This window comes from Sporobolomyces salmoneus (assembly GCF_050403485.1).
Source record: "Sporobolomyces salmoneus JCM6883 DNA, S_salmoneus_JCM6883_v1_ctg2, whole genome shotgun sequence".
Lineage (NCBI taxonomy): Eukaryota > Fungi > Basidiomycota > Microbotryomycetes > Sporidiobolales > Sporidiobolaceae > Sporobolomyces > Sporobolomyces salmoneus.
Window position 1 is genome coordinate 520,230 of NW_027481161.1, and position 23,916 is coordinate 544,145.

Below are 23,916 nucleotides of genomic sequence, written 5' to 3' on the forward strand. Positions count from 1 at the left end.
CTGAACTGAATGCGACAACAAAGAGAACAAAGGAAGAGGGACTGCTTCAGAACTTTGACAGTTTGAGAAGAGGTTCAGAATCGTCGACGATGAGATCTGGTTCGCGTTCTCGTTTCTTTCCGTGACTGTAACCGTTCGTAGAGGTCGTCGTTGTCCTAACGACGGAAGAGAGAGCATTTGATATCGACGACGACGGATTCGTTCCTGCCCAGTAAAAATACATATTTAGCTTTCTTTTCACTTTCGAGTTTTTTTAACGCCGAACTCGCGAAATGAGCTCACCAATTTCGATTTCTCCTGCATCGTCCTCTTCGTCGTCGTCTTCGTCCTCTTCCTCCGCTTGATCCTTCATCGCTGCGTCATCGTCGAACGACGTCGAGGAAGTCGCTGTCTTGGCGGGCTCTTTCGCTGACCGAACTTTCTCAGTCGAGGGCTTCTTTTTCGTCTTGTCCTTGAATTGTTGCACAACGATAGCTTGAAGGATTGATACGGTCTTGTTCGCAGGAAGAGTTTGGTAATTGTCGAGTTGTTCTTTCGAGAGGTGAGAGAAGAATCCTGGGTTGAGGGTGATCTTGCCTTCATGAATTACGAACGGAGGGTTGGCGATGAGAGCGGTCGTGACTTCGTCGTGGGAGTTGCTCGTAGGAGGTCGAACGTAAGATTCTGGGAGCGGACCGATGACGATCGGTAGAGGGTTCGTAAGGATGGCGCTATTGCTAGGGATTCCTGATAGTAATATCGACAAAGAGGGAATCGGAATTGTCGTTGATTTGTTCGATTTTATCGACTTCGATTTCGAATCCGCGGCTCCTCCTCCTTTCGAAGACGACGATTGACCTGGAGCAGACTTGTCTTTCGCGGGTGATGTTGATTTGACCGCAGACTTCGGATTCGACTGAGGAGTTCTTCGAAAGTGCAATCCGTCGAAATTCGGAGCTTGAGCCGGATCCATCATCCAGAAAGCTCCCTTTCCTACCTCGTCCGCACGTCGCAGCACTTTCAGGAATCCTCGAGCTGGAACAAGATTGTGTCGGACCGAGTTCTGCGGGAAGAGGGGAAAACGGTGTCAGACTCGCGTTCAACAGAGGAAAGAGCAGAGCAGCGACTCACCTGCCAACCGGATTGATTCTCTTTGAAGTAAGGCCATCTCGACGTCATGAAATCGCAAATGTCGTTGATTGTCATCTTGTGTTGATCCGTAGTTGCGAGAGCTTGAGCGATCAGGGAAGCGTAGGTGTAAGGTGGTTTCGCGTGTCGATCGTCGGCGGGAGCTTGAGTCGGCCAAGGAGTTCCAGCTGGATGAGGAGCAGGCGTGTAAGGAGGAGGACGTTTGACCGGCTCGGTTGTTGTCGGAGCTCCATCGACTGGAATCGGCGCGTTCGGATCGATAGGAATAGCTGCCGATTTCTTCTTCTTCGATGTATTCTCGCCAGCTTTCGTCGTCTTGGTTTTGTGACTCTTCTTCGGCGGTTTTGAAAAGGAAGAGGAAGCGACTGGCGGAGTAGGTGTCGCCGTAGAAAGAGGTTTGAATGCTGAGGCGGGAGCGAGGGGGAGAGCCGTAGTTGACGCAGAGAGAGGAATAGGAGGCATCAAGGCAGGTTGAAGTGACGGAGAAACGGTTTGAGCGATCTCGGGTTTGAGTCCGACGGGAACCGGAGGGAGAGATGAGCTTCCGGAGGTTGTTGGAAGAAGAGGTAGGGAGCCAGCTGAAGTCGGGAGGGGGGGTAGCGAAGGTAACGAAGTCGATACGAGTTGTGGATCCACTGGCACGTCCGAGACAGCGGGAGAAGGAGAAGGAGCAGCGGCCGGAGTCGAAGCTGAAGTTGAAGTCGAAGTCGTTTGTTTCGAAGCTCGACGTTTCGGCTGTTTCATCGATACTTGAGCTGGAGGAGTCGGCTCCTGAGGAGGCGAAGGAGCTGCTGGAAGAGCTGGAGCAGCGGGTGCGGGGGAAGGTACTGGAGGGACGGGAGAAGGGGCACGAGAGGAAGGTCCTTTGACGGGAGTTTTGCGAACGAGCGCGGCTTCAATTTCCGCCATAACGACATCCACATCTTCGTCCTCGCTATCGTCCGAGTCGTCCGAATCGTCACTATCGTCATCATCCCCCCATCCGAGCGAGGATTGACTCGGTCGAGGAGGAGGAGCTTTGCCCTTTCCTGGACCTTTTCCTCGAGCGGGAACGAGATTCGTCGGTGCCGATTTACCCTTGCCGCTGCGAGTAGTCGGTCTTCTCGAACTCGCTTGCGTAACGACGGTCGGAGATTTTCCGCCGACTCCTCCTGAACCTTGACCTGCGCCGGAACCGTTGAAAAGTTGAGCGATCATGGCAGCTCTTTGTCTGCCCAGTTCGAGTTCTTCGGCAGTCGGAGGAATCGGTGCGATCGGAATGGACGGCGAGATCTGGCCTGATACGTTTGGCGTTTCCGTGTAGAAGGCGTTTCGAGAGGCGGCTCGAGGAGGTGGAGCCATCGAATTGTGAGCTCTGAGCGAGGCTTGACGAGGAAGAGGACTCCGAGAAGGACGAGAAGAGCCATTCGGAAGACTCGAAGAGCGACCGGGAAGAGGAGGTAATGAAGGGTTCGAGCCGAGAAGCGAAGGAGAAAGAATTGGTTCGGCGGGAGAAGGGGAAGGTTTGATCGAGGACAGCGAGGGATCGATTGGTACAGGTATCGGTGCAGTGTCTGCAGAAATCGGGGGTATAGGCTTTCGACCGATCTCGCCGTCGGAAACTTCCGAGAGGCTCGAAGATTCGTTTCCTCCGTCGACCTTGATCTTGCTCTTTCCTTTCCCTTTTCCTTTCCCCCTGCCCTTGCCTTTCCCTTTCGCTTTTGTGACTTTCGCTCCTCCCTTTGTAGCTGCTCCCTTTGACGCCGCCTCTCCTCCGACTCGCTGAATGTCGATAGTCGGTAGGAGGAAATGGAAAATTCGATCGGCAATCTGAATTTTGGTCCTGAGCGACGTCGAACGAGTTAATGCTGAAGAACCTGAAGACAGAACAGGAGGAGGACGTACTTTTCGAGTAGTAAAGTCTTCTGACCTTTCGCACGCCAATGCCCTTCGATCACGACTCCGTTTCTTCCAAGAACCTCGAGAATCCATCCTCCCAGCTCGTCATCATAGTAAAGTCTAGCATGTTGACGCGAGATAGCTCGACGAGAGCCGAGGTCGATATCGGTCGTCGATTGAATCGGAAGCGGAGATGGGAGAGGCGTGTTGGCGACTGAAGGTGGAGGTGGATCGATTTTGGAAGTAGATGCGACCGGAGCTAAAGGAGTATCGGCACTCTCCGAGAGCGAGATTTCCGGTATTTGCTGATCGGGAAGAAGGTTCGAGGCAGCGACGAGGGGAGGGGAAGATTTGATGAATTCCGAGAACGATTCGTCTTCGACAGCTTTCTCTTTTCCCTTCGCGGTTGCCGCTGCTGTTGATGAAGATAATTGAGCGACGGGAGCGGGAGACGCGGTGAAAGGAAAGTTCGGCGCGTTGTCTTCCTCTTTGATCGGCGGAGTAACGTTTGAGAATTGAGGCAGTTTGAAGCTTCCTTGACTCGCGAGACTCGTTCTCCTCGGCCAAACTGACGCTGGACGTCTACCGAGTACGACACTGAGCTTCTGGATGTATATATCGAAGTGATCGAATTCGAGTTTCGCGAAAGCCTGTCGAACGACCGCGAGAATTAGTTTTGTCATAACGCCATACTGCGACGAGTACTCACTTGAATGCGACCTTTATCGTCGATTGCCCCATCAACCGTATCTCGTCGCTGTAAACCTTCTGTAAGATTCGCGCCAAAGTCCTCGGCGGGATTGAGAGGTTGCGCAGTCGAGAGCGGCATCGGTTGGCCGCCTGTGATCGAAGGAGCTGGAGAGTCGTCGAGCGGGGTGACAGGGGCGGCTTTCGGCGAGAGTGATGGTAATGAAGCGACGTTCGAAAAGGAGAGGGGAGCGAGGGAATCTTGAAAAGTATCCGTGTCTAACCCAGCGAGGTTCTCGAAAGTTCCGGACATGGTTCTTTGTCGGCTAGCATCGGGAGGAGATGGATCCCGACTCCAAGACGGCAGGAATTCGTCGTCTTCGAGCATTGGAGGGTAATTCGAGAGAGACATCGGAGAGATGGGCGGTCCCATCGAGGTTTCCGTCATCGTCGGACGTTCTTGTAGTTCGTGACACTCTGCATAGACAAAGAGGACGGCAGAGTCAGCGGTAGGCGCGCAGAGACGGAGTGCGAAATGTTTCATCAGGTCGATCTGATCGATCCGTCTGTTCCTGCCGACGCATTGTCCTTGTGCTACTGGAACAGTGACTTCCGTGTACTCCGGCACCCCATTAGCGCTCCAACAGTTGCGCGGAATCTCCCAACTTTCCATCTTCATCTCATTTCTCCGACCTCTCTGAGAGCCCTGGAGGTGGGCCGTTCGTAACTTACAAGATACCTTGACAGCAGCCTCAGACCACTCGTGAGTATTCCACCTCTCGAGCCTCCCTCTTCGCGCCTGTGAAGTTGTATGAACTAAATCTGAGATCCGAGCGATCCTCTCAACGCGTTGGGTGAGTGTAGTGCTTCGCTGTAGGCCTTGATGACTTGTTGTCGGTCTTCTGTGACCTCGTCGAGTAAGCGATCGGTGACTGAGAGTGTAAGTAGAAGGTAAAGAAATGATGTCTCATCATCTTCTTATTTATCACTCTCGACAACTTGCGGCAACTGAGCGGTCTCCCTGCTGGATACTACAGGATACGCTTCATAAGCCGACCAGGCTAGGGAAAGCTCGTGCGTGCAGAAATATGCGGTAATTTCGATTCTCATTGTTGTCGGACTCTCGCTCACTCGCAACGGCGTAGGCAGAACAGCTCGTTATCGTATATCAATATCCAGCTCCACCTCGTCGCGATCAGATACCTCAGCAAGCGACATACGCGACCTTTCCACATCGTCCTCTTCAACCGACGACTCTTCGATTTCTACCGTCGACGTTCTCTCACGGATTGTCGTTCCGGTACAATATGTTCTTCCAATACTGAATAGAGAACGCTACTGCGACGGTCCCGGGGGCCGAATGAAACGAGGGGAGGGTCTAGCCATCTTTTGGCCCGAGTCGCCAGAGACTTTCCGAACTTGGACCTCTCGTTCGCTTTTCCGCCCATGTGTTTGTTTGCGTTCCCTCTTTCCACTCTCGATCACTCAAGAAATCTTCAGGGCGTGGGAGTCGGACCCCAACCCGTTTAGCGGCCCGCCATCGGTTTCAAGTCCTGGTCAAGCGTCGATCCTCAAGCTGAGGGGTTTCTCTTCTTCTATTCACTCGACTTCGACGTGGAGAACAACCAAAAGAACGGTTCCGTCGGAGACAAGTTGAGTGACCCGTAGCCGACGTCGAACCAGAATGCCGTCCTCTTCAAAGAACTCGGATTCTGCTTTGTTGAGAGCTGCAAACGTAAGTACAGCTCACTCGCTTCGCAGTCTCATTCGGCCCGCCAAACTCACCTTACTCACGTCGAGCAGGTCTTGTCGCGCTCGACCTCAAAGATCAAATTCTTTCGATCCATCTCGCCGAACCCAACCCGACCCTCTTCCCCTTCTCCCCCTTCCATTCCCGTGTCTTCTCCGACTCCGAGTCGACGTCCTTCGACGACTCCGCCAATCACCGTTCTTCATAGGAGAGCATCACCGTGCGAAGACTCGAGCCGAATTTCACACAAACGAAAGGAAGAAAGCTCTGCCCCTCCGTCCCTCTTTACGAACCTCAACCCTTTCGCCTCTCTACCTCAGGAGGTCGAAGAAACAGTAGACGTCGCGCCGAGCAAACACCCACGGATCGGAAGAAGACATTCGTCGGAACTTCGAGCTGCCGCAGCGAATCGATTCAAGTTGGAATGCAAGACGGGTCAACCGATAGAGTATAGGAGGCAAAGTCTCGTCGACGTCGATACCGTGACGGACCGTTTACGCTCAAGGAGGTTATCATCGTTGAAGGGAGAACGACGTTGTTCTTCGGCATCTCGTCGACGCAGATCTTCCATTGCACCGAGGCAATTCGAACCGCTTAGGAATCGATCAATCAGTCCAACCGACTCTCTGCTCCTCTTTCCAGACTCTCCCACCTCGTCACCACTTCCCTTGACGACGGTCTCGGATCGACGATGCGCCTTTTCAGATGAAAACCCTTCTTTGACGACCTCTTTCGAAACTCCTGCTACCCCTTCGACCCGTTCCCCATCTCTGACCACCTCCTTCCTCACTCAAACCGACACGGACGTCAGTGAGTTCGAAACGCCAGCGGTGGACGACGTCGAAATCTTCCCCCTGAACAATGCCAGCTCGTCTCCTCCTGCGCCCTTCCTCAACCTCTCACTGCCCTCTCGGAGCTCTCCTCGATTTCGACCCGCTGCTCCATTCCATCTCGACTTGTCGCCCTTCGCGTTCCCGCGTTCCCTCGATCGGAGGAGAAGTACTACCTCGAGTTCTTACCGACCCGACCATCTCGTCCTCACTCCCGGTACCATCTGTCTATGCCCGACGCCGAACTTCACTTCGAGATCAAACTACACTTCGGAGGATATCTTCAGCGACGCCTTTGCCGACGCGCTGAAAAACGAGAAATCAGAAGAATTGTCGAATCCTCAGAATTGAGCTTCCTCCCTTTCCCCAACCCTCTTCGCAACTATGAGCTGGCTCAACCGTTCAGATTCCTTTGTACCTACTTTGTTGTTGTTCACCCGTACCTAATCTGTTATACTTGAAAAGCGAGAATCTTTGAGGATCATCGATTTTTCGCGACGAAAAGCTTTTCAGTCTTTTTCAATCCTCGTCCCGAAGTTCATACCATCTTATCTTTCGGCGACTTCGTTTCGTACAGCGTCATACACGAGCGAAGTCATGCAGTATGCACGAGCTTCGGGGACAAGATGGGTTCGGATTCAAACTGGATCCACCGACTGGTTCTTTCGGCTTTCACTCAACCTTCAACCATGCAACCTTCACTAGCTCTTGCGAGACTGCTGTACTTCCGCTACCACGCTTCGACCGACAGCAACACCACCTTACTCGATTGATCGTTCAACTCGTCGATTTGACCTCAAAGCCTGGCCTCTCAACCGACAAGTGAGGACCACCACCGGGGGTAATCGAGCAGACTACAGTGTAGGGATCTCGTGACGAAGTACGTACCCACCACAAGGGTTGAGTCGGAAGGGCGGACGCAACTTTAAATCTAGATCTCGAAGACTCAGTAGCTCGGGAAGAGTGTTTACCGGGGCATCATCAGACGATAGTACATACTTCAGGAAAGCCAGAAAGTAGACCGTTACGGCATCGTATCGAGCCAAGGTAAGTCCGAGAGTCGAATTTGTCTCAGTTTCCGTTCGACTCGTTCGATCACTGATTACTTCAAATCTCCACAGCCTCTCTCGACTTTTGATCCTCTTCTCCCTCACACCCTTAAGAGCGACCTACTCCCACACCTTCCAGCCGGCCAACGACAATCTCCGCTAGACGATCGTTCTCGAGAGAACTATGGTCGAACCACTTGGACGTCGCTCGACTGTGAACCCATTCAAACGAGATGGACCTTCGGGAAGACTCATGAAAAGGGTCACTCGTGCGATTTCGAACTCGGGAGGAGGAGGAGGAGTTCAACCTTTAAATCCCGGTTCAATTTCGCAATCATCAATGGCGATACCTTCTCGACGCTCATCGGACTCTACCGCTTCTGTTCCGATACTCCCGCCCCTCTCACCTACACTCTCGATGCCTCCCCTCTCCCCTTGCCCCTCGTATCGAAGTTCAGATTCAGCTTCTTCTCGCTCGATCCCTCGAAAACCTCCTCCAGAAATCGATTCTTCGCTTCTCGCCTCCCCTACTCCCTCTACTTCTTCCTCGTCCGACGAAACGGAAGAAGAACAATCCAATGTTCACTATCCGTGCGAAGTTGTGGATGGATTATGGACGAGCACTTGCGACGAACGAGTCGATTGGCCCCTCCCTTCCTGGTACACTGAAAATCCTACCGACTCGCCATCTCCTCTGCTGAAACCGAGTCGAATCGCTCGATTGGCACCAAATGGGTTCAGGAAATCCTCGAAAACGAATCCTCGTCGGAACTTCTCGAATCCGCCAACTCCCGAACTCGACTCCCTTTGGCTACCAACTCTCCTTCCCGAATACTCTCCCTCTCTGAGCATCGAATCGACGTTTTCGAACCTCGAGATTGGTGCTCAATCTCCTACCTTCTCGACCTGTTCCTCTGGTTCTTTCACTTCCCCCTCTCTTTCGTCCTCGACTGGTTCTTCGTCCTCCTCCAGAAGCGAATCGTCTCAAACGAATACGACTCTCTCACGCCCTCCCGCACCAGATCGCAAGAGTTTCCTTCGAATCGAGTCGGGAGGTCGTCAATTCATTTTCAACTCTAGTCCGTACTCCCAGTCCGGCTTCGTGCCACAAACCGACACTATTCACGATTAGGACGAGGAGGAGGAGGAAGAGGAAGTTCTCGTGATCAGACTGCCTTCGAACGCTTGAAAGATTGGATTGTTCTGGATTTGTTGTTTTCTCATTCGTTCGTTCTCCACTTTACCTTGTCGTTCTCTGAGTCCTTACTTTATTCAATTGCAACCCATATATCGTCGTTCGGTCACTTCTGAACTCATACCGGACCAGAAGCGCGCGGTCCTCAAATGCGGTGAACTCTCTCTCTTGCTCCTTGTCGGTCGAAGCGGAACACTCTCCCTCAAACGATACTCAGATCAGCACGAGCTCGTGTCTGGTTCATGCACGCGTCTTTACAGATTACTGCGGAAGTAGACAAAGCAAAACGAGGAGACTGGATTCGTAACCCGAAGGTTTCTTCGACTCACTTCAGTCCGGCACAACCCAAGGATCGTCTCTTCTGCGATTTCTCGTTCCCTGTTCATAGCTCTTCAGTATCCCTCCTCTTCCTTGTTTTCCTTCTTCTTTTGCCTCGCGACGAAGGCGACGAACGAGCGTGGGATGAACGAGATTGATGTTTCGTTCTCCTCCTCCTCCTCCTCCTCCTCCTCCTCCTCTTCGTCGTCATCTCTTGCGGAACCTTCACTAGGCAGATGGATTTCGACCCCGAGTTTTTTCATCTCCGATAAGTTCGCGCGAACTTCTGCGGTGATTTTGGAACGAGACCATGGGAGGGAAAGATAGATGGGCCGTGGAGGAACGGGTCGAATCGTTTCTAGCATTGCTTTGAGATCTTGACTGCCTAGTCCATGAGGTAGGTAGAGGTTACAACCTTTTCGTTTGTGCCAGAGGTCGAGCACTGAGCCGTAGCTTGGATGACGAATCAAGAGACCGCTCGATTGAGGGACAGGCTCTGCATCTTCCTGAGAGAGGACCATCACTTCGATTGATGGCGCGAGACGTTGGAGGAGAGTCGAATGGTGGCGGAAGTAGTCCTCCCAGCGAGCGTTATCTGATTCAGCAGCGTTCCTTATTCGTTCGTAAGTCACTCCCGAGAAGCCGATTCGCGCTAGCTTCGGTCGATTAATCTGTGGCGAGAGAACTTGTTCCCAGAACGGTCCGACAGTATGATGGTTTTGAACAGACAGTTCGATCAGATCCGTGGCGGGTTTGATTTCCTTCCAGTTTGTGTATTCGAAAAATCCTGATGATACGACTCCTGGTACGTGTAACACTTCCAATGCTGTTCAAGATGTATCAGCGGAACAGGCTCAAAAACACGCATTCGACGAAGATGGGAAGAACTCACTGGAAACGTCCAGCAATTCTCCGTGGAAGAGGTCTTGAAGACACTCGTTCGCTTGTGGCCCCAGATCGCGAGCTATACGACCATCGATGACCAACTTCCTCACTAAACGAGCGTCTTCCTTCCTCACTCTCTTCAACATTTCGTGCTGTGTTCTCGTCGAGATAGTGACGTGGGAGTATAAGAGCGGTTTCGCGATGTCGCAGAAGGTACGGGAAGCGAGAGAGAGGTAGAACAGGCTCGATTTAGATGTAGAAAGATGACGGAAGATGTCGCGGAGGAGCTCGTTCGGGAGCGTAGGTTTCGACATTGACGCGTACTGTAGATGTTTCTGATTGAGCTCGGCGAGGTTCAGACGGACATCGGGGCGAGAGCAGTGAAGGAGGGGAAGAAAGGAACTTTCGCTGATGTTTTAGACCACAACGCTACGCTTTCTGAGTTTCGAACAAGCTTAAGGTCCGACAGAGCGCACCGACAGCGCTCAAAGGTACTCAGCCTCGCCATCCGCAACTCGAACTACCGGAAAACGACTTCGCAGGGAGATTAAGTTCTACTCAAGCTTGACTCGTCTCTCGCGAGCTCGCAGGGTTGTCAGACGACGCTTACAGTGGTCCGGTGCGAGTCTTGGGACGGACCGCTTCGAGCCTTCCGGAAAATGCGTCTCTAGAGTATACGTCGACACCGCCGCTCGGTGAAGTTCTCTTCTCTCTTCCTTCTCCGACTCTGTAGATCCTTTCTGCCCTCGTGGACATTAGAGGTACGCGTGGAACGTAATCTAGCCAAACTCAGACGGAAAGAGGACGAAGGAAGCAACTTCATCGACAGACACTTTCCTTTTCCGTCAAAGATTCTTCCGCATCGAGCTTTTCGCAAAGTTCGGGACGAGTCGAATCCTCCTCATCCCGAGTTCTCTTTTGTCGTTTCTGCTTCATCTCTCCCTCTCTCTGACTGTGTCAGAAGTCGAACTGCGAATGGCTCAGCTCTCGAGGAGGATCCGTCAATCTCTTTCGCCTCAACCTCCTCTTCACCGCTCTGCCTCGTCCGACGAAGGCTCCTCCTCGGCGAACGAAATGACGACCACGACGGTGACAACCGTCCCTCTCCCTCTTCAGGCTGGTCCTAGGAAACTCAAGAAGGGTGAAAATGTAAAGAACCGAGTGAGCTCACCCTTCCATTCCTCTCTGTCCTTGTCCGCGCCAACGCTGACATCGTTACCATTCTAGATGTCGATGGCATTCCGTAAATTCTCGAAACCTCCCGCACAAGCACAAACCTCGCTCTCCGCTCCTCGACAGACCCTCTCTTCATCTACCTCTTCGTCACCGACTTCTCTCCCGAGCTACGCAGCCGCATCCTCTTCTCCCTCGCGAGGCTACTTCGGTCCGGCACCAGAAGTGATCACTCGTCGTCAAGAAGGCTCAATCAGTCGAGAATCTGGAAGAAGTAACAAACCTCAACCTCTCTCGACAGAAGGAATCGTTCCTCGTCGTTCTCACGTTGGCGCTGGCGCCGTCGGAACTTCCCCTCCTCTACCTCCGATCCCGCCTTCCATGTCGGTCACTTACGAAGGAGGAGGAGGAAACGCACAGACGACTTTCAAAGCTTCCGCTACCTCGCATCTTCAGCCTTGCGATGGACTCGGAATTGCTCTCGATCTGGACTCTTCGTCGCCTCTCTCGACACCTCGAATTACCCGCTCGACGCCTCCTCCCGAGTTCCCGATTCTCGCAAATATCTCGCACGTCGAACCCCTCCGCTTAAGCGAATACAGTCGAGATCGACTCGTTCGAACTCGCGCAAGTATTTCGGTCGCACCTTCCGACATGAACTCGGTTGCGACGAAGACGCGAGGTGCGAACCGACTCGCTGGCGAGACAAAGTGTTACACCGTTGCGACATTCTCCAACGACAGCATCGTCCCTCTTTCGAGACCTCCGAAATCGGCATTGCGAACGGCCGCCGTTCCTTCTTCTTCTCGGATCGCAACGGCAACAGCTTGGACGAATCGATCCGAACCTCTAATCGAACCATCGACCATCTCCTCCTCTTCCTCTTCTTCGACACCGCCGCCTAGTGCCGGTCACTACTGCCTTCGCCCCACCGTTCACGTTTCGACTCAAACTCCTCCAGAATGGAACACCTCATCATATCGTCGATTCTCTACCAAGAACGCTTCGACTCCTCCTCAAGCTTTCTCCTCCTTCACCGACGTCTTCGCCCCTCCTCCTTCTTCGAGATGCGACTCATTCGTTCCACCTTCTCCTTCAGTCTACTCGATCGCCTCGGTCGAAACGAGTCACAGACGACCTAGTGGTGCTGGCCACCGAAAAGGAGGAGGAGAAAGCGTTTCTTCGATGCACGCTTTCACTCAAGTGCCCGAGGCGAGAGAAGAAGATTTGGAGGATCTGAAAGACGTTATTGATCGTCACTTGGGCGAACTGGAGTCACTCGAGAAGGAGACGGTGCCTTCAATCGAAGTCCGAGAAGGAGGTTTCGACGTTCCTTTCCTAGATCCCTCCCCATACGATACTCCTCATCTTCGACCTTTCGAGATTCCCTCGACTCCTCTCGCCTTACCTCCGCCAAACTCTCAGCATCTCGTTCCTTCTCCCGCTTTGACCTCCGCGACTTCCAACTTTGATCGAACTCCCACACTCCCCTCTTCCTCTCTCACTCGGCCCATCTCACCAACGTCTTCTTCCTCCTCAGCTCGTGACTCCGACTCGTCAGAAGAAGGATCCTCGACCCCTCCGACTTCCGCCTCTTCCTCGACCTTCGAGGAAGCTTCAATCATCCAGCTCGCGGAACAAGAACCGATTCAGATCCGAAAAGCTTCTCTCCTCAGCACTACTACTGCAAGTTCGCGGAAGAGTTCCTTGATTCCAATCGACGATTCTTTGAGGAGGAGGAGGCAATCAGCTCATTCGAGGAACAGTAGTATCAGTACGAAATCCGTCAAGTTCAATCTCGTCGACTCTACCACCGCTCAAGAATCATCACCGTCGAATGACAAGCGAGACTTCGCTGAACCTCTGCACTCCGCTGTTCCTCTTCCTGGCCGTCGCCGCTCGGAAAGCGACAAACTTCCCCTTCCTCAGCCTCGGCCTCAAGGAACGATGTCTCGAGAGGAACGCGCGATGAGAGGTCGTAGTTATTTCCTCGTTCAAGCTTTGATGGGTCATGATGTGACGGGAGAAGGTGCCGGAATGATCAGAGATTGGGCGAGGGATAGTGATGAGGAGAGCAGTGAGAGTGAAGAAGAGTGGGAAGATGAGGTGTAGGAAAGGAGAGAAACTGGTTTTCTCTAGCTTGTTGAGCCCGATCGCTGTATCCGTTTCCCGTTCAGTCGTTCTTGTAGCTAGTCAATCAGTTCTTCGTGTGTATCCAAGACTCGTTCATTTTCTTGTCATCTCGAATCTCTGAACTTTCCGACTTGCGAGAGAGACGCAATGAACTCTATTCACACAAGAACGGCTTTTGAGACGAAGAAGCAGCGTCAACATAGTCAGGCATAAGTATAAATCGATATGAAAATGGAGAGAACACAGATAGTGGTCCGTGATTGAAAAACGAAAGAGAAAACGGAAAGGGGTATCAGGTCGCGAAATAAGTATAAGGTCCGTCGAGGTCGAGCAAGGAGACAGGTATAAATCAGTGGTGATGGTGGTGGTGGCGTTGAGGAGCAGAGGATGAGGGGGTCGGGTTCGAATGGTATAGATCTTCGAGAGCGTCGGCGTATTCTTTAACGTCTTTCGCCTGTAATTACGCCCAGTTCCTCTCTCGTTAGTTACACGGTTCATCCGTTATCGAGAGAGGAGACCAAAAGAATTACCTTTTCTTCGAGAACGTCGATCGATAACTTGAGATGTTCGGCGAGAGTTTTTCGCTTACGAGTAGGAGTCTTCGAGGAGAAAGATTGGTACTCGAGGGTCAACTCCATGTAAATCCTGCACACTCATGACTCGTTAGCTTCGATACACGCGCAGAAAGAAGCAGAGAGGAGATGGACGAACTTCTTTTGGTTCTTGAACTCTAGCTCGAGTTTCTCGAGCACGGTCTGAAGAGTACGACAATGCAACTCTCGTTCTTGTTGTCTCTTCTTCTCCTTTGTTCTCTCCCTCTCTTTCTCCTTCTCCTCCTTCTCGGCTCGCAATTGTCGTTCTTTCTCTTTCTCCTTGACTCGTTCCTCGTCCCTCTTCTTTCCCAAGCATTTCTTGCACAGCTCCTCGCTCTTCTCGTGCGTCGACTCACGTCTTTTCGACGTACTCGAGCGTTTTCGTTGTTCCTCGAGCTCCTTGAATCGTTCCCTCTTCTCCCTCCTTTCAGTCCTCTCGACTTCTTGGAAGATCCTCTCGGCTCGGTCGAAATCAGGCTCCATCTCCTCCTCCTCGACTTCTTCCTCGGAGGGAGTAGTGAGTGCAGTCGAAGCGTAAGACGACGAAACGGAGGAAGAGAGCGACGGAGAGTACGTCGAGTCGTGTGCGGAATCGTACGAGGAGGAAATGGAGAGGGCTCGCTTCGGAACACGATGAGAGCGCTGCGAGGCACACGGCAAGGGTCAGAAGAGAAATTTGAAATAGAGCGTGAACAGACAGAATGACTTACTTGTGCTTTCTTCGGAGTTCTGCGCTCGAGTTCAATCGCTTGCTCGCGTTGTAGCCTTTCGATCTCCTCAGCCTACACTCGACGGGAAGAAGAACGAGTTCGTCAGTTTGAATCAATCGATTTGACGGTGAGACAGAGATTGAGCACTGACGCTGATGAAACTAATCCTGCTGCTTCCCCCGCTCTCACTTCTCGGAGTTCCAGGTCTCTCGTCCGTACCATCGTTTCTCTCCTTGTGTGGCACTAACCCGTTCTGTCTCCGCTCATCCTGCTCCGATTGTCGAGCTTTCGTTTTAGCTTGAGCTTGTTGCGCTCGTTCTTCCTGATCGTTCAACAACCCCTCGACGATCGTCCTCACGCCTTCGACCTCATACCCGAGCGATTGTAAACCAAATCGAAGATCTTGAACTTCATCTTTCAACTCGATCGCTGTCGAACAAGCTCGTTCCTCCTCCTTCTCCCTCTTCTGCTGGGTGCTGCTTCTCGTAGCACGGACGTTCGGTTGAGCTTGAGGAGGTTGTGATTGAAGTTGTTGTACGAGCTCCTCGAGTTGTAGACGTCGTTCTCGTTCGCCTTCCAGTAAATCCATCATTTCTCTCCTGACTCTTTCCTCAATCTCATCCGCCTCGTCTCTTCGACGTCTGGAATGATCGATGTCCCGGTGTTGGAGTTGAGAGAGTTGGGATTCGAGTTCTCGAACTCGGTTCGAAGATTGAACGTTTTCTTGTTCAAGGAGAGAGAGTTTCGAAGTGAGGGATTCGAGGGCGCCAGAAATGAGCGGAGCTGAGCAGGTTCGACGTCGACAAGCCAGATCAGCCACGAAGGCAATAAGCGCTGGGACAGAGAGAAAACGACGAACCTTCTTTCGATTTACTTCCACCGCTGCTATTCGTCTTTACCGAACCTGATCCGCCTCCGCCAGCACCCATCGGGCGACCCGCATCTCGTCTGACATATCCCGGAGATCGCTCCGATCCTTTGTTTCGCTTGACGATGGGACTTTGTAGAGCTTCAGTCAAGAAAGTCATATCCGGTAACCTCAGGCTCCTTCCCCCTGCTCCGGGTGTCGTTGTCGTTCCGATTGCTCCTCCTTCTCCTGATCGTCGTAAGGGCGAAGAAGCGTAGCGATACTGATTCTGAGTGTTGTTCGAACGCGGTGGAGTTCCTCGATCGGAAACTTCTTCGATGGTGACCGGTTTACCTCCAGCCCTCTCTCGGATGGGTGACGGTCTGATGTTGTTACCCGAGGTCGACGAGATCGAACGGGTTCGGGAATGGAGGTTCGAGGAAGAGTTTGAGTGGGCGAGAACCGGGGAGTTTTGGAGAGGATTCAACGGTGAGGATCGGTAGCCTACTGCGCCTCCTCCTCCTCCTGAGAGTGCAGTTTGTTGTCGGTTGTTGACGACTGGAGCTGGGGACGCGCGTATGGGAGGTGAAAATGTCGAGAGGAAAGGTTGTTTACTTCTCGAATTGGCTGACGCGGAAGTCGTTTGAGGAGGCTGATTCTCTTTCGACTGACGACTTGACGCAGCTGGTGATCTCGTAGTCGAAGAGAAGACATTATTATCCGAAGAGAGGGGTTTGACGGGCGAGTTTGGATCGAGTTGAGAACGAGGAATCGTCAAATAAGTCAATTCGTCGCTATCATGTCCGACATCCTCCTCCTCCTCCGGTTCGAGGTGTTGGTTCGGTCGGTACCTGATCCCAGATAGCCCGATCCTGATACTCCCGTCCTCTTCGTCCTCGTCGTCTCCTAACGAATCGCTCGTTTCCCCTTCTTCGTCTCGGAACTTTTCCCTCCTCGAGCTCGCAGACGATGCCCCACTTTCAGAAGACGATATCCTAGCTTCCTGTAGGTCCTTCATCAGATTCTCAAACGATTCCTCGTGTCTCTTCCTCTCCAACTCAGTTTCGTCCGCTTCGATCGCCTCTACTCCCGACAACAAGCTATCGAGTTGTGTGCTTTGATTCGAGATGTTTGTTAACCTTGTAGTAGTCGACAAAGGTTTCAGGGGACGACTAGCAGAGTGAGAACGGTAGTGAGAGGTTTGTTGTTTGTTGTTGAACGAAGAAGTCGAACCGGGAAGAGCCGATTGCATCATGGAATGGTGGGCGGTAGAGGTAGACGTCGAAGATGCTGGTGTAGGTGTATCGGTTAGGGAAGAAGCGAAGGGCAGTCGGGAAGAACCAGAGGGACGAAAATGAGGAGGTCGAGGAGTCGAGGTCGCCATAAACGGGGGAAGAGGCTGGTACCCGAGAGAAGCTCGATGGAGGTGGTGCGACTGAATATACGACGGTTTGAACGGATAGGATAGGGAGGGAGAGGGAAACGCGCGACGTCGACTTCGAGTAAACAATGAGATTTCTCTCTCTCGGTGCCTCCTTTGACATACTCATCCCAATCATAGAGCAATCAGCGATATCTCGAGCTCGCTCTCGTATTTTCTGAAGACGTTATTCGAGCAGAAAGAATTTCGGAAATTCGCCTTCATCGGTTTCGTCGTCCTCTTCCGCTCCCTCCACGTTCTCACTGACCCGGCACAACCTCACACCCTCTCGTCAGCTCTCACACTGTCCTCAGCCGGGCGCTACATCCCTCCTCTTTCTCCTTCTTTCCCCACATCTCGACTCGCAGTTTGCAATTGATGAACATCTCTCTCCCTCCCGAGCTCCTCAAGACTATCATCGACTTCGCAGCTCAATGTGACTCGACTTACGACTCGTACAAGGAACGACTTCGTACTCTGTCCTCCCTCTCCCTCGTCAATTCAACTTTCCGAGAATTGTCGCAACCTCTCTTGGTTGAAAAGATCCATTTCAGAAGCTCGAAGGATGATACGAACCATTTGAAAGGGAGTTTGAAGGGAAAGATCAAAAGCTGGACCGATCATCGCGATCTGAGATTCTCGTATTCGTACCATCCGCCGGACTGTTACGCAGAGACGAGTGAATGGAGGATCAAAGGAGGCTACGTACACATGGACGCTGTAGGGAGTCACCAACGTGAGCTCCTCTCTCTCGCCCCAATCCCGAAGGAAGGCACTAATCGATCGCCGTTCCGACAGACATCACGAGACTCTCGCTCGAACACTGCACCGTGCGCGGATCCGCACAATTCGTCCTTTCCCAGGTCGTCGAACTGTCGATCGACACAGTCCAGATCCCAGTCTTGCTCAGCTCGAAGACTGGAGACCACTTCCTCTCGAATTCGCATTTTCCCTCCCTTCGAGCTTTGGCGCTTCGCAGGGTAATGGCGAGCGAATCTCTTGCGAGAACCCCCAACCTCGAGTACTCCCTCGCGTCGCAACTAGACTGTATCGTCGCAGATCGAGTCTATTTCTCACCCGACCAACCCGATCTTCCCGAAACTCCTTCTGCCCATCTCGACTACCCCGTTCCTTTCCTGTACGATCTCAACCCTCGTCACACTACCACCTCATGGGGTCGTTCCTCCCTCGGTCGTGGAGAGTCACTTTCCCAAACCCACGTTCGAATCCGTCTCGACTGCGAACCGATTGCTCATCGTCGTCAAATTGAAGCGGCTCTCTTCCTCGTCGAAACCCTCCTGAACGAATCGACCTTCTTGGAGGAACTTTACCTTGGCCTGTATCCGCGAGATGGAAGGAGAGGATATGAGCTCGATGAAGAATTGGAAGAAAGGATCAGGAAATTCGAGGATCCGGAAAGGAAAACGAAGGCGAAGATCATCTGGGAGAATCACGAGGACGATTGGTGTAGGAGTTTGGTCTCGAAGGAGTTCTGGAAAAGGTCAAGGGAGAAGAAAGAGAAGGAAGAAGCGAGTCGAGACTGAATTCGAGTTTGGGGTAGTTTTTCTCTCTGTCTTCCTGTTTGATCGCTCAATAAATTCAAGATTGTCTCGATCCGCTTCCGCCAGAATGAGACGAACAACGCTAGTGCGATTATAGTAACGAACAGACAGCAACCGATTGCACACACAGACCTCCAACGTCTTCTCGTTCGAGATCCACCTCTCTTCTTCCTGCTTCTTCTCGACAACGACTTCTCGTGGATCACCTTCTTTCGCAACAATCTTTCGTCTCCTCCTCACAACTCTCGCTCTGTCGAACTGAGTGGAGTAAGATCTCGGCGAATTCGGAAGCGGAAGACAAACTCACTTTCTTCTCTTTTCCTACAACCTCACTGATCGTCTTCCTCGACTTCGCTACGATACCATTGCACTTCGCCACCCTCCTCCGCTTCGTCCTTCCATGCGATGAAAGCGTAGTGGTCTCCTTCACCATCAGGCCGAAGGGCGCTCAATTGAACCGGTTTCGGATCCAGGGAGGGAGGAAGCTGACGTAAAGGAATCGATTCGTAGTCGCTGAAGCTGAGATCGCGCAATTTGAGATCCCTCAAAGAGGCTGGAAAAGCGGCGAGAACTTGCTTGAGAGGAATGTGCGTTGTGAAAGTCAGCTCTGGTTCCGTCTCCGGTCCGTTAGCGTCGATGTCGATACTTTCCAAGGTACGGAGGCCTGCGAGATGTTCGATGAGATCGGAGAAGGGATTGGAGCCGTCCGACACGTGAACCGTAATGTCGAGATCCCGCAAGCAAGGACAGCTTGAGAGTAATTCCCAGTTCAAATCGTGAGCGGGGTGGCCTATGAGGATGCATTGAGATGGATCGAGTTGTTTGAGTAGATAGGACATGAATCCTGGCGTGTCGAAGTCGCTTTCTCCAGTGGATCCGACAGAAGCAATCAAGAGTTCCAACTTCTTGCGAGGAATCGAGGGAGGAATCGCGTGGAGACCAGGTTCGATGATGAGGGTGTCGGGAAACTCGGCCGCTAGATTGTGCAGGGCCGGGAAACCTGTGTTGAAAGCACTGGCAACTTCGAGCGTCCAGTCAACTCTTCCATGAACCTTGAAATGGAACAGTTCGAGTCGGGGTAGAGCGCTCGCAGTTTGCATGACTGACGTGAACGCTGCACTGGAGCTTTCTTCGACCCTCGCTTCGAATTCAATCCCTAAAAGTGACGAAGTCGAGCTCAAAACGAGTAGCAAGTCGTCGAGTGATTCGGCGCGGAAGGGATCTACCTCCTCCTCCTCCTCCTCGTCCTCGTCGTAGTCTTTGTAATACATTCTTCGGATGAGTTTCGCGAGATGAGGGAATTCCCTCAGGTGTTGAGCGAGGGAAGAAATCGTCGAGGGATCGATCTTCACGCGCCTCCAGCGAAGAGCTTGACCAATCGGGAGGAATCTTCGACACACGAGAGAGATCGATTTGCCATTTGGGATGTTCCCGTTGACGGTCTGAAGCGAGCGAAGGTGAGAGACGATCTCCTCGATAATTTCGGTCGGGAGGTAAGGAATCGGCATGGTTGAACGAAGAGGGAGGACACAGAGTCGGATGTTGAGAGATAGCGAGTCTGAAGAGGATCAGGGGCTTGGAAGGAGGAGTGAGACTCCCCCTTGGGGAGAGGTGAGGTCGACGGAGAAAAAGGGGTTCGAGCGGGGTTCGAAGTGCTGGTAGATTGTCTGCGCGTAGCAGTATGGTTAGTTTCGAGTATGTTGCGAGCTGCAGGAGTAGATTGAGCGCACTGGGAGAAAGCGAGGTGCTCAGATCGTCTTTCGAGATGAAGCCAATTGGGGAGCAGATCGGTCGGAGGTTAAGGTCGCTCGCGCGCGAATTGAAATCTTGATAGGTTCTGGCAGCAGCTGATGCCGTTCGAGCGTTGTCCTGATGATCGAGTGAAGCGTAGGGGAGCAAAAGTTGATCGAGTCGTTCTTTCATCTCTTTCTGTCTTTCGCTCGTCGCTCAAAACCTCACAACCTCTTGAATTACTGTGAAGCTCGTTCAACTGCCCCTATCTAACCCCATCGGTCCGCGTTACTAGGTTTCCACACCTTTTGCCCACCTCCGTCTCTCCTTCCCTCTCTTCTCCTTTCCACTCCGATCCACCAGCCATACGATACGCTGCCAGTCGACTCCTGTACCGATTACAGCGACCCTCATCTGTCCGGCGCGACTCAGCCTCTCCGAACCGCCCTCAAACAAATGTCGACTCCTCCTCTACCTCCCGAGCTCCTCAAGACTATCATCGACTTCGCAGCTCAATGTGACTCGACGTACGATTCGCACAGGGAGCGACTATGTACCCTCTCGTCTCTCTCCCTCGTCAACCAGACTTTCCGCGACTTGGCTCAACCTCTCATGGCTGAAAAGGTCTTCTTAAGTTGTGGAAAGGATGTGAGCAGTCTCGTGGAAGGGAAGTTGAAAGGAAAGATCAAAAGCTTGACCGACTATCGCAGTTCACTCTTGAGTGCACCTCACTCGCCCGAACTCACGCAACTGTTTGGACAAGTGAGTGCATGGAGGAACTTAGAGGGCGATCCGAACTGGAAGATGCTGAAGTATCACCAACGTGAGCTCTCTCTCGAACTCGAATCGTGCGAGAAGGGCTAACCTGGTACGAATTTCGGCTTACTTCAAAAGATCTCACGAGGCTCTCATTCGAAAACTGCTACATCGTCAACTATACCCAGGTTGTCCTCCCCAATGTCATCGAACTCTCTTTGGACACAGTTATGATCACGCCATGGACGGTCATCTCTCCAGCTACAAACGACTATTTCCTTTCGCTTTCGCATCTCCCTTCCCTTCGAGCTTTAGCGCTTCGCAAAGGGTCGTGGTGGGGTTACGACAGACACCGCTATGAAACCGAGCACGGTCTCCTCAGTCAGCTTGACTGTATCATCGCGGATCAGGTCGAGCCTATCGGCGCTCAACTAGGGGGTCCCCAACCTTCGCCGACGACTTCCGCTTGTCCCATTCCCTGGCTCTTCGATCTCCCACTCGATCTCGCGCCTCAAACGTGGTTACGCTTCCTACTGTCAAGATCTTACGTTCGAGTCCGTCTTCCCTGCGAACCAGTCCCTTCTTGTCTGGAAATCGGAATCGCGCTCCTTTCTGCAACTATGGTCCTCCTCGACCGTACGACTACTCTTAAGGAACTCTACCTCGACTTGTACCCTCGAGACGGAAGGAAAGGCTACGTGCTCGACGAAGAAGCGGTGGAGAGAGTCGAGGAACTGCAAAATGTGGCGATGGAGAAGAACGTAGAGATTGTTTGGGAGGATCACGAGGACGATTGGTGTAGGAGTCTGGTATCGAGGGAGTTCTGGAAGAGGTCGAAGGAGAAGAAGAAAGAGGACGAATTGGATCGAGGATGAACCCGAGATTTTCTGTCAATCCGGTCGAAGGAACAATCGGCCATTCGGTTCGTTGGATTCTCTCTACAGTAACACTGCTGTACTCTCTGCGACTCGCTCTGACTCAGCAGGTCGTCTTAGTTCTTCAGGTTTCCGACAGTTGTGGCTCTGAATAGCGAGTCTCAGGCGAGAAAGCTCAAGCTCTAACGGGTAATCTCGCCCGTTATTAGCGAAGAGATGAGCAGGCCTGTACGTCATGTTAATGAGCAGCGATAGCGTACAAGCGAAACTTCGCATCGCCGGGAGCCTCAGTCTGCGAGACTCTGCGAAATCAGCGACGCGAAATTCCCCCTCTTTCCACTACTTCCGACAAACACGAACGACCTCAAGTGCCCCTCGACTACCCTCTAACGTCACTTACTGCACTCCCACGTTGCTCAATCGCGTGCAGGTTCACGTTCTCCCCCATTCTTTCGCGTTGATCTAGTAGTCGACTGATCTCATCCCCGTGAGTCTCCCGCCCGTTCTGCGCACAGTCAGCGAGCACAACTGAGTCATCTCCATCAGGCTAGCTATCTCCACTCACACCATGTCATCATCACAATCCCGAGGCGGAGCTCACGATTTCACCGCGTTCTTCCAAGAGCAACAACAGCAGACTCCCTTCTTCCAGAAACCAATGCCACAATCAGAGAGCTTACGAATGGAGCGGAAGCCATCGACGACGTCGGATCGAGAACCTGTCGCTTCGCATCCTAGTCTGGATGCGCTCCCCCTGTGGAGAAGGTTACCGACTTGGGTACCGATCGTGTGTTGGATCTCGACTTCGTCGTTCGTCATCCTGCAGAATAAATGGATCTTGAGCACGAAAGGATTTTCGCATCCTGTTGTGAGTTTCGTTTTTTCGTTACTTCTCTTCGAGTGAAAGCGTGAGCTGATAACACCGCGGTTCCTGATAGGCTCTCACAACAATCCACTTGCTGTTCCAAACGATCGCGACGAGGCTGCTCAGGAGATATACGAATTTGGTTGACAAAGCGAAAGAGTTAGAAGCCACGGGTACGTCTCCCCCAATGCCTCAAACTGGTGCTTGACGGAACTCGCGCTGACGTATCGAGTTATCGATACAGGGGCCATGAATCGAGAAGTGTTCATTCGCAAGATTCTACCCATCGGTTTCCTCTTCTCCGCGTCTCTCGTGCTTTCAAACTGGGTCTACTTGCGTCTCAGTGTCTCCTTCATTCAAATGTGAGCAGACTCTTTCATAAGTAGTTTCGTCGTACTTATGAGCCAGTTTGCTTCCGCTCATTTTCGCAGGATCAAAGCGTTGTGAGTCAATGATCTTGTAGTAGTTTTGCGTGATGCTCATTCTGACTGTGATCTGGTCTTCAGCACCCCAGTTTCGGTTTTACTCGTTTCGGCCGCTTTCAAACTGAAAGAACTCAACGCAAAGATCCTATGTATCGTCGGGATCATCTCCCTCGGAGTCGTGATCGCATCGTATGGGGAAATCGATTTCGAATTGATAGGGTTCCTCGTTCAAGTCAGTTGCTCGACTTTCTCAGTCTCAACCTCGCCAAACCACGAGGAAACTGACTGAAACTTCCGCTGATAGGCACTCGCAATCGCTATCGAATCATGTCGACTAGTCCTCGTTCAAATCCTCCTACAAGGAATGGGACTAGACCCGCTCTCGTCCCTCTACTACTTTGCCCCAGTCTGTCTCGCCGTCAATTCCGTCATCCTACTCCCAGTTGAAGGGTTACAAGTCTTTGCCGATGCCGTTGAACTCGTCGGGATTCCGACCTTGTTCTTCAAGTGAGTTGCTCCCTCGTTCTCAGCCATTCGCCTTGCTCGACTGACTCAGATCGCAATGTTGCACCACGCAGTGCCTGCGCGACCTTCGCCCTCAACTTGTCCTCAGTGTTCCTCATCGGAGCCGCCTCAGGACTCGTCTTGACCCTCGCTGGAGTTCTAAAAGATATCTTACTTATCGCCGGTGCATGGGGGTTACAAGGAGCGACCATAACGAGTGTGCAAGTGTTTGGATATGCGGTAGCACTGACTGGGTTGGTTTGGTTCAAGATGCAATAGACGGAGCGCAGAGCGAGGAAGGGGAATAGCTTAGCTCGACGAGCGGGGAGAGGGACGGAGGCTTATAGATTCAAACGGGGTTTCCCGGGTTGGCTTGAGGGTGATATCAACGATGTCCTGTTGACCGCATCGACGGTTCTTTCGTGCTTGTTGTCAAGTTGTTTGCTGTAACTTAAACTAGAATTTTGTTTTTTCGCGGTTTCAGTCTTACGGCTCACTCTCGCTAATTTCGACTTCATACCGACTCTTCTTCCGTCACACTGCTTGGTATTCGATCAGCACACGTTGAAGAGAAATTTGAAGCTTGATGCGTCAATGATTCA

The 23,916-nt window shown here is 52.2% G+C and overlaps 10 protein-coding genes across 10 annotated transcripts; 6 read left to right on the forward strand and 4 right to left on the reverse strand.

Annotated features, from left to right (window-relative positions):
* Positions 1 to 46: 46 nt before the first annotated feature.
* Positions 47 to 4,237, reverse strand: JCM6883_003709 (uncharacterized protein; the record flags this gene model as incomplete). Its single annotated transcript, XM_076628680.1, has 5 exons — positions 47 to 204; positions 283 to 1,042; positions 1,111 to 2,950; positions 3,013 to 3,656; positions 3,716 to 4,237. The coding sequence occupies 5 exons, from the start codon at positions 4,235 to 4,237 to the stop codon at positions 47 to 49; spliced, it is 3,924 nt and encodes a 1,307-aa protein (XP_076491416.1).
* Positions 4,238 to 5,377: 1,140 nt separating this feature from the next.
* JCM6883_003710 (uncharacterized protein) lies at positions 5,378 to 6,624 on the forward strand (the record flags this gene model as incomplete). Its single annotated transcript, XM_076628681.1, has 2 exons — positions 5,378 to 5,428; positions 5,497 to 6,624. The coding sequence occupies 2 exons, from the start codon at positions 5,378 to 5,380 to the stop codon at positions 6,622 to 6,624; spliced, it is 1,179 nt and encodes a 392-aa protein (XP_076491417.1).
* An 882-nt stretch (positions 6,625 to 7,506) lies between these two features.
* Positions 7,507 to 8,454, forward strand: JCM6883_003711 (uncharacterized protein; the record flags this gene model as incomplete). The annotated part of the gene is made up of 1 exon (XM_076628682.1): positions 7,507 to 8,454. The coding sequence occupies one exon, from the start codon at positions 7,507 to 7,509 to the stop codon at positions 8,452 to 8,454; it is 948 nt and encodes a 315-aa protein (XP_076491418.1).
* A 455-nt stretch (positions 8,455 to 8,909) lies between these two features.
* Positions 8,910 to 10,034, reverse strand: JCM6883_003712 (F-box protein; the record flags this gene model as incomplete). Its single annotated transcript, XM_076628683.1, has 2 exons — positions 8,910 to 9,661; positions 9,728 to 10,034. The coding sequence occupies 2 exons, from the start codon at positions 10,032 to 10,034 to the stop codon at positions 8,910 to 8,912; spliced, it is 1,059 nt and encodes a 352-aa protein (XP_076491419.1).
* A 661-nt stretch (positions 10,035 to 10,695) lies between these two features.
* On the forward strand, positions 10,696 to 13,005 carry JCM6883_003713 (uncharacterized protein; the record flags this gene model as incomplete). Its single annotated transcript, XM_076628684.1, has 2 exons — positions 10,696 to 10,881; positions 10,948 to 13,005. The coding sequence occupies 2 exons, from the start codon at positions 10,696 to 10,698 to the stop codon at positions 13,003 to 13,005; spliced, it is 2,244 nt and encodes a 747-aa protein (XP_076491420.1).
* Positions 13,006 to 13,375: 370 nt separating this feature from the next.
* On the reverse strand, positions 13,376 to 16,560 carry JCM6883_003714 (uncharacterized protein; the record flags this gene model as incomplete). The annotated part of the gene is made up of 6 exons (XM_076628685.1): positions 13,376 to 13,480; positions 13,557 to 13,671; positions 13,738 to 14,261; positions 14,330 to 14,401; positions 14,481 to 15,112; positions 15,189 to 16,560. 6 exons carry the CDS (start codon positions 16,558 to 16,560, stop codon positions 13,376 to 13,378), a joined length of 2,820 nt encoding a protein of 939 aa, XP_076491421.1.
* Positions 16,561 to 16,974: 414 nt separating this feature from the next.
* On the forward strand, positions 16,975 to 18,140 carry JCM6883_003715 (uncharacterized protein; the record flags this gene model as incomplete). Its single annotated transcript, XM_076628686.1, has 2 exons — positions 16,975 to 17,332; positions 17,395 to 18,140. The coding sequence occupies 2 exons, from the start codon at positions 16,975 to 16,977 to the stop codon at positions 18,138 to 18,140; spliced, it is 1,104 nt and encodes a 367-aa protein (XP_076491422.1).
* A 347-nt stretch (positions 18,141 to 18,487) lies between these two features.
* JCM6883_003716 (uncharacterized protein) lies at positions 18,488 to 19,666 on the reverse strand (the record flags this gene model as incomplete). The annotated part of the gene is made up of 1 exon (XM_076628687.1): positions 18,488 to 19,666. One exon carries the CDS (start codon positions 19,664 to 19,666, stop codon positions 18,488 to 18,490), a length of 1,179 nt encoding a protein of 392 aa, XP_076491423.1.
* A 679-nt stretch (positions 19,667 to 20,345) lies between these two features.
* JCM6883_003717 (uncharacterized protein) lies at positions 20,346 to 21,520 on the forward strand (the record flags this gene model as incomplete). Its single annotated transcript, XM_076628688.1, has 2 exons — positions 20,346 to 20,712; positions 20,874 to 21,520. The coding sequence occupies 2 exons, from the start codon at positions 20,346 to 20,348 to the stop codon at positions 21,518 to 21,520; spliced, it is 1,014 nt and encodes a 337-aa protein (XP_076491424.1).
* A 568-nt stretch (positions 21,521 to 22,088) lies between these two features.
* On the forward strand, positions 22,089 to 23,593 carry JCM6883_003718 (uncharacterized protein; the record flags this gene model as incomplete). Its single annotated transcript, XM_076628689.1, has 7 exons — positions 22,089 to 22,388; positions 22,459 to 22,558; positions 22,630 to 22,747; positions 22,817 to 22,828; positions 22,892 to 23,042; positions 23,115 to 23,317; positions 23,389 to 23,593. 7 exons carry the CDS (start codon positions 22,089 to 22,091, stop codon positions 23,591 to 23,593), a joined length of 1,089 nt encoding a protein of 362 aa, XP_076491425.1.
* Positions 23,594 to 23,916: the final 323 nt, after the last annotated feature.